The sequence below is a fragment of the Tachypleus tridentatus genome, chromosome 9 (assembly GCF_004210375.1).
Source record: "Tachypleus tridentatus isolate NWPU-2018 chromosome 9, ASM421037v1, whole genome shotgun sequence".
Lineage (NCBI taxonomy): Eukaryota > Metazoa > Arthropoda > Merostomata > Xiphosura > Limulidae > Tachypleus > Tachypleus tridentatus.
Genome location: NC_134833.1, coordinates 153,040,923 through 153,055,177, shown reverse-complemented (window position 1 = coordinate 153,055,177; position 14,255 = coordinate 153,040,923). Strand labels below are relative to the sequence as shown.

Genomic DNA, 14,255 nt, shown 5'->3' with positions numbered 1-14,255 from the left:
GGATTACATCTATAAACAGATTTGTCTTTCACCTGGAACCTAATCTGTGCCATTTGGGTGGAATTTGATATAATCTATCATCACTATAGGTCAGACTCCAAACAGATAGACAAGGTCCAATTGCTAAGGGTTCAAATTATAGGAACATGGTTCTTAAATCCCACACTGCACTGCAATATATATTTGTGAGTTGTTTCCAACTTGCAGCTGCATAGTGATGTGTTCCGAGCCACGAGAATTACAACAATAAAGTAAGCAATGCAGAAATGGACAAACTATTTCCTCAATCTGAAGAAGTCCAAAAGGCAACACACCTGACTTGGAATGACGGCATGATCCTATATGCATTACTCAACCTGATGAAACAGAACACATCCTCACTTTCCAACCATGTGGGCAAAGTAAACTCCACTTGTCTCTGGAGCTATGGGAAGAATGTGGAACAAACTGTGTTCAACAAAGGACCAAGGATGGGCCCACTCTGGGTTCAGAATTATAAGAAGTAGATGTACCCTCTCCTATGAACAATGGATTGGATCAATACTGATCAAAAAGAAAAGAAATGGTCAATCCAACCAGACAGTGGAGTGCCAAACTTAACCTGGTGTTGCAAGTAGGCTCTTGGTGTTTCTCCAGGAACCTGGATAGGAGGGATTCCAACTTAACCCTCTTCTCAAACAGTGGAGGAAAGACACTCATCATTCTGGAGAAATAGCTTCTGCCCACCATTTCAACAAACTAGAAACTGAGCATGGTGAGTACTCCCTAACTCCACTAGTAGAAAACAAGGGATGGGGGATGTCCCAAGGAACAATGCCCAAGAAACAGTGCAATAGATGAACCAAGCTCTCTAAATTTTTAAAAATAAACTGAGCTTGATTCAAACTACTGATCAACAGGGATGGATAGGATCTCCTTACACTACTCATGATAGTCCATGAGTGGCAGTCCAGCTTAGTACAGTAACATCACCAAGTCTCCCTCTAGGTGGTCTTATGGAACACCCCACTTCAACCGAGATAAAGTATACTGTGGTAGTGGTTTTTAGTGCAGAAATGGTTTGATAAAAGAACATTTGTCTGGGCAACATTTGCCACAGAGTGGGATCCTGTAAGAATGATGGGTAAGAGGCCCTGGAAAATAAAGAAAAAACAATATTAATAATGGAGATACTCAATCCTCCTTATAATATAGAGGATGTGATTGTAATAATTACTGGGCCTTAATCTGCTTTGACAATCGGCTGGTGTCTTGCCGGACAACCCGTCAAATCCTCCTGCTCAACGCTGGTGAAATTTTCTTGGGCCAATCACTTGAAATTCTCGTACCATATCCCTCAGGGTCTTTTAAAAAATTTGCAACAGCAGTTTTACTACGCCCAATCTCACCAGCAACAGCACATTGAGAGAGACATTGCTTTTGCAGCTCGACAATTATGCCACGTTCAAACTGTTAACTTTTTATCCTTTGCCATGTTTTTACCCAATGTAACACAGGAGGTGTTAGTGGGAGATGTTGACAACGCTAATGCTTGAACACAAATGACTAAGTTTCGTTTCGCATTTACAGATTAATGCTTCATTTCAGTATAGTCTTAAACTTTTGACCAGCTAGTATTTAGGCTACTTTCATAGTGTTCACATTTTCCCTATTGAATGTTAAAAAGTTTTTTATTTTTATTTTCCCTTTTCTTATTTTCATCTTTCGAAGCTCTACTCAAACAAGTGGTTGAGTCTAACAACGTAAAATGCATAGTTTATTTTATGTTCGTGGGCCTTAAGATTTTGGCCAGCAGTGTATATACATTACTGTTGTTTTAACCTTCATATTAATTATTCAACATTTTAATAAAAAAATACATAACCATTTAACCTTCTGAACATTCATTAACCACTCACTGTTTTTGAAATACTGTAAAATGTTATCATTACTTAACTTCCTACACACTGTAAACATAAACAAAAAATAAGCATTATTCTGAATGCTCAAACTACTAAAAAATACATGTATATCAAACTTCCTGAATAACATACAAATATCAGAAATGAATGTTGTCTTCTGTCAGACACAAAGGTGAATCTCAATGTTTCAAAAAAGTGAATATTTTGAAAAGATGAATTCTACTATCACAAATTACTACATAACTATCTTTTTGAGTGGAAATAAGTCAAGAATATATGGCAAGAAACTGATTATCCATTAGATGATTTCAGAAATGGAAAGATTCTAACATGATTCATTCGTGCACATGATGCTGAGCAGTGCAAGAACATTATGTTATCTCTATAACAAACAATGCAATTACTGAATTACAGACTAGTTCAACCTTTAGTTAACTAGTGTAATAGTCAATCAGTCTCTGAAACCATCCAAGCAGATTGTATCTGCAGAAATATTGAGTACACATCTGAAGAGGTTATAATTTCATGTCACTGGTTAGGTTACATTTAGAATATTGTTTAACTCTTGAGATCCCTGTCAAGGGTAGGATTCAGAGAAAGAATACTAGAATGGTGCCTGGGAAAAAAGAAAGAGTTTGAGAAGCTCTTATTGAGGCATTTATAATCGTAAGTGGAATCAATAAACTAGCGAACACAAACATTTTGTCAGGGTAGGAAGTCATCTTCAGCTAAAACAGTTTTATTTTTCTCACAGGGTAATTGGCTTCTGGAATTGGAATCTGGATGTTCTAGAGGCAGTAAATTTAAATATGTTTAAGAATAAGATTTATAAATATATGAATGATAAGGCCTAATACAAATATTTCTAAAATTATTGTGTGAAACAGCCTAGATGGACCAAGAGGTCCCACACTCCCAAATTGTCATGTTTAGGTACTGGAAAATGAAACTGTACAAGTATCTGGTTTTTTAGATTATTATTTCTTTATCAGTGTAACAGAAGCTGCTGTAACATCATTTAGTTAAGGAGAAAGCTCAACTTTTTAAATAAAAATTATATCTAGATTACTACAAGTAATGCTTTATGGAAAAATCTGATTGAAGAGTACTTTGTCTATTATAGTGCAGAATACACACAATTCTAATTTGTCACATTTTTTACAGATAAATTAATATTCGGTATCATTTGTATTTACAGGTGTCCATTACCAATAATTAAAGGTATTCAAATATGTTCTTGCACAAATTATGTTATTGAATGTTATCAATTCTAAATACAAGTGCTTAAGAATAAGTTATGAAAAGGTAAAGCATATTGTTTATGTTACTTCTGAAACTTAACCATTAAAATGTAACCTTTGTTTTTCAAGAAAATAAAAGAGATTTAGATACAATAGTTTAATTTTGGTTTGTTTTGAATTTTGCACAAAGCTACACGAGGGCTATTTGTAGGGAAGGTAGCTAGTTGTTACCATCCACTGCCAACTCTATTTTTTTACCAATGAATAGTGGGTTTGACCCCCACAGCTGAAAGGGTGAGCATGTTTGGTGTGAAGGGGATTTAAACCTGCAATCCTTGGATTATGAGTAGAGTGCCTTAACCACTAGGCCTAGTTTAATTTTGGATTTAGAGAATACATTTTAAAATTTTTTTTGTCATTAACTACATAGAAAAGATTCTCAGGTTAATTTAGAAAAGAATTTTTTACCTTATCATTTCCGAGTTTTCATAGGGCTCGTTTATTTCTAATGAAAGCATCATATGACGTTAAAAACTTGAGTTTAATAAGGTGCCCCAAAAAGATTAATTAGTAATGAATGATTATATAACTTATAGAAAAGTTATGATTTTGATCAAAAATCAGTTAGTGGTAGAGAATGGGTGATGAGCTTTTTTTTTCTTTAAAAACAAAAATGTGACTAATGGTATACTTCTGCAAAAATATTTTACAATCTTTATTGTGTGTATTTTAAATATTTTACAATCTTTATTGTGTGTTATTTTAAATATTTTACAATCTTTATTGTGTGTTATTTTAAATATTTTGCAATCTTTATTGTGTGTTATTTTAAATATTTTACAATCTTTATTGTGTGTTATTTTAAATATTTTACAATCTTTATTGTGTGTCATTTTAAATATTTTACAATCTTTATTGTGTGTTATTTAGGTCAATAAATTTCCACCTTCTTGAACATAAGTATATGAAAACAGTTTAATAATAAGCTCATGAAACCTGATTCAACTAAGGATGTTTCTCTAGTCAAGGACCTTGACAAACTGAGACAGAGTGGCATTGTAGAAAGAATAAAAAAAGATACCCATGCTACTGTTGATAAGCCTCTTAGTTAGATTTATAAGATTCTACATTTACAAGCAAGAAGGTTATTGTTAACTTGTATCAGACTTGGTGAGGATGTGTTAACCCAAGTCTCCCATAAGAAAGGTTGATACATCAAGTGAGGGCTCCACCAACTCAGCAAAAATAATTATTCCCCAACACATGCTAATGACTTATCAGAATTACTCAAAATCTCCATTTCACAAATGAGGCTTGTCTTTCAGCTTTCTGATATTGAGTAGACCACTAACTTAATTCCAGGTTTTACTAACTTATTGTACTTTTATTAGCTGTGAATAAATAGCTCATACAACAACTCTGAGTTGTATCTGGTTTTCAGGTGCTCATAGCACCTTGATGGGTTTGAAATCTAATTACAGTTCTGAATTCAGGAAGTTAAAGCCTTTCAAATTGACATATCTGACCATGTCCAAGGTCTCATGGATTGAATTACTCTAATTTTCCTAAAGGAATTACAATTTGATGGTTGGCCAGTATATGAACACCCCACATTTGGTATTGCTGGATCACAGAAATATAGCTAATAAAAAGGGAAACAAAGGTCTCAGATTATTCTAATCTTCCCGAAAAGAATTTGAAGTATCACAACAACTGAAGATTCCCTCTTGTTATTTCTTTGACTCTGAGTCAAACCCAAGACCTCGTATATGCCAGGTGACTACTGTATCATACTAATGTAAAGAATTAGCACACGAGTAATTGCTAGCATGTTTCAACAAATCTTTATGCCATAAGCCATTGTTTGTACTACTGTTAGAAGTTTGGGTCCCTCCAACAGAGATAATATTAACATGTTACAATGATGTAGTAACTTACTATTAGACTATAAATATTAACATGTTACAATGATGTAGTAACTTACTATTAGACTATAAATATTAACATGTTACAATGATGTAGTAACTTACTATTAGACTATAAATATTAACATGTTACAATGATGTAGTAACTTACTATTAGACTATAAATATTAACATGTTACAATGATGTAGTAACTTACTATTAGACTATAAATATTAACATGTTACAATGATGTAGTAACTTACTATTAGACTATAAATATTAACATGTTACAATGATGTAGTAACTTACTATTAGACTATAAATATTAACATGTTACAATGATGTAGTAACTTACTATTAGACTATAAATATTAACATGTTACAATGATGTAGTAACTTACTATTAGACTATAAATATTAACATGTTACAATGATGTAGTAACTTACTATTAGACTATAAATATTAACATGTTACAATGATGTAGTAACTTACTATTAGACTATAAATATTAACATGTTACAATGATGTAGTAACTTACTATTAGACTATAAATATTAACATGTTACAATGATGTAGTAACTTTCTATTAGACTATAAATATTAACATGTTACAATGATGTAGTAACTTACTATTAGACTATTGTTGTAACTTGTTTAAGTACATTACGCCAGAAAACAGAGATTCCAGGTTTTTGGTTTTCTCTTGAACTTCAAAGAATCTCAGGTGACTTGAACTTTTAAAACTGTTATAGGATTAGATAGTTACTAGTGAAAATATTGGATATACAAACCTGAATCTTAATAGGTTATGCACTGGAATTTTGAGAACAAGCTTGTTTGACAACAAAATTATTATATGTTAGTGTTATAAAGCTTTAGGAGTTAACACTGTATTGAGTTAATATAAAGTTTTCTTAGACAGAAATATAGATATGAATGGCTGTGTTTAATTTGGTTTTAATAGCATATTTTAGTATGTGAAAGGTGACACTTTAACTACCATAATATTTATTCTCTCTCTCTCTCTCTCTCGTATGTTACAAAAACAAAGTATTTTTAAAATAAAATTGTATCTTGGACACACACATAAAAAAAGCATGCAAATATAAGTTTTCATATAACTTAAAAAAAACAACAATTTAAGACAATGACTGTAGATGAGAAAAGCCAGAGGATATTTGAGTGAGGTGTTTAAGATTATTCAGAATACTAAAGATCCATCAACCTTTTTTGTGTTCTGCAGTGAGAACAAGGGGTTATAAATTCATATTTTCTCAGCACAGAAGTTGTCTGCAGTTTTGACAGTATTACTTTTATATATGGTAGTTGGCTTTTGGAATGAGCTGTCTTCAAGGATAGTGAAGGCAGGAAATTTAATTGTATTCAGAACAAGACTGGATGAATATGAGTAGTAAAGTGTGGTTCTAGTTGGGAGCTGTAAAGGACATCCTTGATGGTCTAATAAGCTCCTTTATACCCCTTTAAAATTTTATGAATTGTTTGTTACTACTAGTAAAGAAAATTTTCAGTTGCATATCATTATCTAAGTTTCATTCATTTTTTTTAACTTGTACATTAATTTTTAAACTTTTTTAAAATTAAATTTGTCCACATATTCAGATGTGAATAATGTTTATTATCACGTGATTACTTTGTTGTCAGCCTAGAGTAACTATATATACCTCAATAATGGAGTTATAGCCAGTTTAGGAGACTTAAGTCCATATACAGAAGCTGGAGTACCCATTCTCTGGAGAGAAATTATGTAAATTCATAATTTATGAAAGGTTATCTTAAGACATGAAAAGTGGGTTCCCTAATATGTATTTGTAAAAAATGCAGAAATGCTCTAAAAAATTGCAAAACTGAAAATTTATGGTGAAACACACACTGTGAAACAGTTATATGTACATACAACAGAGTGTACTATTATGTTTATATATATACGAGCTTAAGAATAACCTAAGACTGTTAACTGGCTACAACTCCATTATTATTGGGATTATGGCCAAGAATACTGCTAACAGCAAGGGTATATAGCTGATGAAACAATGCATTCTAATCCTAATAAGCAATAATAATGAATATATTAGCAATATTAACTGTATTAATCAGTGGATAAACATTTTGCTCAGACATACAACTTGTTTAAATAAGAAATTAATTATAACTAATATTCAGACAAATTTTGCACATACCTTCTCTTTAACATAGGAAATAATCCTAGAAACAAGTTCTTCAGGTGGTGAGGGCCTAAAATGTGAATACATTGCAGCATGCTCAGCACCACTAAACAGCCTGGATACCATGACGACCAATAAAAACTAAAGCTTAAAAAAAAAAAAAAAGCATTGTCCACAAAGACAGATCTAAACTTTTTCTGCTAATTATTAAGTGCATTAAAAAATAACTAATTTTTTAAATCATGACAGACATAATTAATAATCAAAAAAAAGTAGTTTTAATCTCAACAGTTCCTTTTGTACATTACATTGCCATAAATAACAGAAGCACTGCCCTAGAGGCAAATGTTTGTGCTGGAAATTACTTGTTATATATTCACATCCTGTTGAAAAAAAATTTGGGAAAAAGTAAACATTTTCTAAAAAAATGATTTTGTTTTTCATGGAAGTGCTGCATGGGAAAAATGTTCAAATTGTCTTCTTCAGCTATATACAACTCATCGCATCAAAATGATTCAATGTGCAAAATTTTCACACACATTACTAATAAACTGTGATGTTTTTATATATCAAAAGAGGTGCAAGTTATTGAAAATACAGGCTTTTTTCTTTAAGAACTCCACTTTCTCATTACTGTATTTAAAAATTACATTAATAAAGATATAATCACGCTTTCACAAACAGTCCTAGTGAAAGCCGTGTTCTTCTTGTAAGGAGAGCATTTTTATTTAAAAAATTATATTGTGTTATAAATAAATGGTTGTTGCACATACCACAGTAATTCTTCTAACTGTCTAAATATTGAGTACCCAGCATGTGAGGTTTTTTTTTATCATTTTTGTGGCACCATTTAAGAGATGGTACAGGAGTTCTGGTTACATACATTGATACTGACATACATACTACATCCATTATAAATTATTCCTCTAAGTTTGAGATAATGAAATGTTAAAAATCAAAATACTTTTTATGATTGGTAGTTGTATAACTTCTATAGTGGCTGTTTTTATAGTGTTGATTACATTCATTGTAAAATAACAAACTAAATTAAATGATACCCCTATAAAATTATAATAAACTAATGTGCTGAGTTCAGTAGTAATTCTGTTTCATCTTAAAAGAAACACATGGAGGATCCACACACCCCTTGATGTTTTGCAGGTTTGAGAGTTTTATTTCTAGATAATAGATTTTAATGGGAAAAGGCTAAGCACCTTGTACCATTTTAAATGCACTTACAAAAAATAATGGGGAATATAACAATGCCAAGATTATAAATGCACCACCAACATTCAAATACCACACACATCCATCTATAAATACAAACCCTTAGCTTAGCTCCCCTGAGATAAAACCCAATATGCACCATTAAGAGTATAAACAAAATGATTCTACAATACACTACAACTATAGAAAAGTTTCTATATTATTAGAAGTTCAGGCTGTTCAGCTACCTGTCTAATCTAAATCATTAAGTTGTTGTTTATCTACTGTATTTTATTATGTTTTAGGTTGATTATTTCAACTTCCCCAGTTAAACAAATGATTCAGTCTTAAATTTAGCATAAACAACATCATTATTAGGCTTACATGAATTACTGTTACTTACTAACCATGGTGGAATCAGTAGTAATTCTGTTTCATCTTAAAAGAAACACATTAAGGATCCACACACCCCTTGATGTTTTACAGGTTCATCCAGTAATTTTAAACATGTACCTTCTTTCTGTAACTGTATAAACAACAGTGGTCCAGAAATGTGAACAGGTAAGTATGCCCTGTAACTTCATCAACCAGCTTGGTCTAGAAGCATTGAACATAAACCTGTATCCTGTAACCTTGTGAACATATTTGGACCAACAATATTCAGCATGTTCTTGTATTCTGTTACCTCATGAACAATGTTCGTCCAGAATTATTCAATATGTACCTGTACCCTATGACCTCATCAACAAACTTGGTCCAGAAACAGTAAGGATTTCCATAGTTGTAGCCTTAACCACAAATAATTGTCTCCTTTTTGTGAAGACCCACATAAACTGCTTCAGTTAATTTACATAAAATTTTGACAAACTAACTTGTTCTCCTTATGTCTGTTAAACTTTAAAATATTGCACATTATGTCTAATAACTCATGTGCAAGATAACTTCACGTTTTCTTTTTTCTGACTGAACTTTATTTGAAATCACTTAATATTGCTCAGCCACCTATATAGGCACATATTATATATATATATATACATACTCTGTCCAACTTAGGCCTGGAATTTTCTGCAATGTAGGAGATACTCTTGATTTGTACAGAGTTATGCAACAAAATTTGTCTCAACTAACACTTTTGAAACAATCTATTTTCAACCCTCTTGTGTTAAAAACTAAACAATAATTAAGTTACAAAATTAACCAAATAATAGCAGTTATAACAATAGCAGTTACATTAAACATTCTTGTATATCCAATACTGAAGAACCAATATCATCAAGCAATGTTGATCGTGGCCTTATCTCTTCCGACCTGTTGAATCAACTTGGTCTAGCAATGTGAACATGTACCTATATCCTCACAAACCATATTGGTCCAACAACATTAAACATGTACTTATATCCTCACAAACCATATTGGTCCAACAACATTAAACATGTACTTATATCCTCACAAACCATATTGGTCCAACAACATTAAACATGTACCTATATCCTCACAAACCATATTAGCCCAACAACATTAAACATGTGCCTATATCCTTTAACTTCATAAATTAGGCTGGTCCAGCAATATTGAGCACGGATAATATCCTGTAACCTTATCATCTAACTCAGTCCAGCAATGTTTTACATGGACTGATCTAAATACTGTAACTTCACAAACCAACTTTGTCAAGCAAAGTCAATACGAGTCAGTATCTTGTAAGCTCATGAACTGCACAAGATGTATTTTTAAAAGTTTATAAAATTTAATAGAACTGATAATTTGTTATAAATTATCGGTCTCAAAGTCTGTATCAATCTGGCATCATTACTTCACAGCCAAATTTGGAGTACAAATAATTTGCAACATCTTATTTTTATGTTTGTACATTTACTGAAAGCTGGTCAAATTTTGTATAAATACATGAAGTAAAGCCTCAATTATCATCAATATTTCTTCTCCAGCATGAAGTGAATTCAGTGAGCTGAGCACATGCATAATGAGTTAGCATTTTATGTGGAAAAATAACTGTTTAATATGGGCATTTCATGACTGTCCTTGCATACCAATCCCCCAGAGTTTCGATTTTTCTTTAAACATGTTTAATGTAATTAATTAAGTGAAGATAAATAAAAAAAACAACAACATTACATTAAAATATATACTTAAGTAATAACATTACAAGAGTGAGTAACCAATTAATACATAACTCATTAAAATGGGTATAAAAGTAGAACATATCCCTTTATTATTTCATTTTTATGTACGTTTTTAGTTACACAGTTTGCTTTTCCTTAGTTCTACCACAATTTTCCTATTCTTTCAGATAATAGTGGTAGTAATACTATTATTATACAGTGTAAAAGTAAAACTGTGTAAGGTATCATATTATCAATGAAACTAATTAATCAACTACGACACCAGCCAGCAGTGTAATACTACTACTACATGAAGCAAGTAATGCTTGGCCAGGACTTTGTAATATCCTAATTTCCATAAATGTTATGATATAAAAATATTCCAAAACGTATTACTGTCAGTATTATCACACATAAAAACAAATCATAACTACTGATTATTTCCAGTAACTTATTTTACAATCAAATATTTTACCCAACAGTTTCACAACTTTGAATAGCTTAACCTCAAATCTTCGAGAAATCACATGCTAAATAGACACTAATATTTTACCTTTTAATTAAATAAAACTTGAACGTATAATCCATGTCTCGCCGCTAGGTAAGCTTCGTAATACCGGATTAATAATAATAAACACTGGTTTAATATTTAATTTGTTTTGTTTTAGCAGTGTAAGACTAGAGGGAAGGCAGCTAGTCATCACCACCCACCGCCAATTCTTGGGCTATTCTTTTACCAACGAATAGTGGAATTGACTGAACATAACAACGCCACCACGGCTGAAAGGGCGAGCATGTTGGATGCGACCGGGATTCGAGCCTGCAATCCTCAGATTACGAGTCAAACGCCTAAATCCACCGGGCCCTTAATATCTAATACAATTGTTTTTGTTTGATTTGTTATTAATTTCGCACATGATCGCACGAGAGCTATCTGCGCTAAATGTCTCTAATTTAGCAGTGATAGACTAATCTCTAGAGAGAAGGCAGCTAGTCAACACCTCTCACAGCCGACTCTTTGGTTATTCTTTTACCAATGCATAGTGGGACTGACCGTGACATTTATAAAAGTTCCTCACAACTGGAAGAACGGACATATTCGGTGACGGGATTCAAATTCTCGATTTTCCGATTACGAGTCGAGTGTCCTGACCACCCCAGGCCGCGTCTAATACAATTAAGCTACTGTTTAAAATAAATAAAACATACCTGAATTAAACTATTTGTTGTTTTTTCTTGAATGTCGCACAAAACTACTTGAAAGTTATCTGTGCTAGCAATCCTCAGTTTTGAAATGGTAGACTAGAGAGGCGACTATATATTTTTCAATGAATAATGGGATTCACCGTTAAATTATAACATTACCTTGGCTGAAAGGGCAAATATGCGAACTGCAGTTTGAGTGTCGAACACCCTAATAACTGGGCCATGCTAGGCTACTATAGAAGGAAAAATACGATAATGGTGAGTAAATAGGTCTATACTAACTTATTAATTTAAACGTTATAGCACAAATACATACACATTCATATATTTCTAGATATGGTTTAAACGCTGGAGGTCATAACTTTTAAATTATTTTAAAGCAAAAATAAATGACGTTTCAAATTATCTTTTGTTCCTCATTGTACAGCTCAGCTGGTGATCTATTCTGCTACTGGGGCCCGGCATGGCCAAGCGTGTTAAGGCGTGCGACTCGTAATCCGAGGGTCGCAGGTTCGCATCCCCGTCGCGCCAAACATGTTCGCCCTTTTAGACGTGGGGACGTTATAAAGTGACGGTCACTCCCACTATTCGTTGGTAAAAGAGTAGCCCAAGAGTTGGCGTTGGGTGGTGATGACTAGCTGCCTTCCCTCTAGTCCTACACTGCTAAATTAGGGACGGCTAGCACAGATAGCCCTCGAGTAGCTTTGTGCGAAATTCAAAAACAAATCAAAACAATATTCTGCTACTGAACGAAAATACTTTTCGTGTATAACTTGTGGTAGAAAACAATTTCTGAAATACTATCCCATAAGTAATGTTCAGAAAAAAGAAAGGATTTCAAACGCTTTTAATGTTATTTAATCAATAATGTATGTTCAGTTATGATTAGTTACTTCCTGCCAACGATTCACAAGCTTCTGAATGTCACTTTTGTAAAATTCTTGGGGTTTAGAAAAAATGAATGTAGAGAGGGTAGTTTTGGCATCTTCATGTTTTCCAAGCTCTTTTCCCTCAAGATAATTCTGCAAACATCGGAATACGTGATAATCAGATGGAGAAAGGTCTGGAGAATAAGGAAGATGTGGAAGTTTTTCTCAGTCCAGCTCTTCAATCTTTGCAGGTGTGATCCTTGCTGTATGGGACCATACATTATCCTGGTGTAACAAAACACCTCTATGATTGGTCAAAGTAGGCCTATTTTCTTTCAGTGCAACATTCCAGCACTCTAACTGTTTCACAATAGAAGTCTGATGCAATCGTTACATTGAGTGGCAGCAACTCAAAGTGGATCACACCGACAATATCCCACTAAACGCTTAACAAGACTTTTTTGGAGGTCCATTTTGGGCTGTGCTTTATCCAGCTCTCAACATTTTTATACTATATCCATTTTTCATCTCCAATCACTAACTTGTCCAAAAAACGTGAGTTACGTTCACAAAAGTGCAGAGAAATGCAAATGTCCACTCCTGCTCTGAGGTTAGCTTCTGTGAAATCATGGGGGACCCATTTTGCAAATTTTGACATCTTTCCAAGTTGTTGTTGATGGCAGTGAACTGGTGAATTGTTTGAATTAAGCTTCTATGCTAGTTCTTTAACTGTTACAACACAATCTTCTTCAAGTGCAGCCAGCAGCAAGTCATCACTAACCTTAACAGAACGACTTGAACGTGATGCATCACTTAAGCTGTAGTCACCTGATCTGAACTTCTGAAACCACCTTCGACATTTTCTTTCAGTGAGGGACTCTACATCATAAACACCTTGAATGTTTCGTGTAGTTTCTGCTGCACTATTGCCTTTTAAACTCATAAAGCATTATACACCTAATGTGCTCCTCATACACATCCGTCTTCATAAGGATTTATTTGAATAATGATCTGAAAAAGTGGAGTTGGGTTAGTTTCTTTTATTTATCTGAACATTTTTATACACGTCTTACTACATATTTAAGTCATTAAAACCTTTTACAAAGACGGAAATGATGATGCACTTTCTGTATTAAATTTTCGGACATTACTTATGGAATGACCTGATACTTTTACAAGCCTTCCATTTTATATCAGAAACGGAAAAATTAAGAAAAATGTTGGGAAAAAAATCTGTATTTTTATATTTTTTTCAGAAACTTTAAAATATTTATTTTTAGTTATAACGCAAAACATTTACAGATGTCGAAAAGAATAAAAACAAAAAATGAAAAATATTCTAGAACGGATTTCACCACTTTCAAATATGTAATCCAAATAATTTTATTAGAGTTAGCTCTTGACCCACAAGATGAAACAGACTTCATCGGATTTTAAAAACAAATAGATCCTAAAACAGTAAATTAAAAATATCAGTGGTTTGTGTTCACACCTTAAAAATACCATGAAACATCATACAGAAAACAACGCGACAAACAAATAAAACATCTGACCTATATAAGACACTTTTTTGAAATAAGAGGATTCACAAAAGCCAAAGACAGAATAGGTAAATTAGTGTCT

General features: G+C 32.8%; 1 protein-coding gene across 2 annotated transcripts in view; it reads right to left on the bottom strand.

Annotated features, from left to right (window-relative positions):
• LOC143226678 (putative methyltransferase DDB_G0268948) overlaps window positions 1-11,679 on the bottom strand; it is a 29,329-nt gene extending 17,650 nt beyond the window's left edge. Inside the window, exons 1-2 of one of the 2 annotated variants that reach the window (XM_076457965.1) lie at window positions 11,111-11,679; window positions 7,247-7,378 (exon numbers count right to left, since the gene is read on the bottom strand). In XM_076457965.1, the coding sequence (XP_076314080.1) occupies window positions 7,247-7,357 (111 nt within the window). In that variant the 5' untranslated portion in view covers window positions 7,358-7,378; window positions 11,111-11,679. Of the gene's footprint in view, window positions 1-7,246; window positions 7,379-11,032 lie in introns of both variants that reach the window. The other variant, XM_076457964.1, reaches the window with a different exon arrangement.
• Window positions 11,680-14,255: the final 2,576 nt, after the last annotated feature.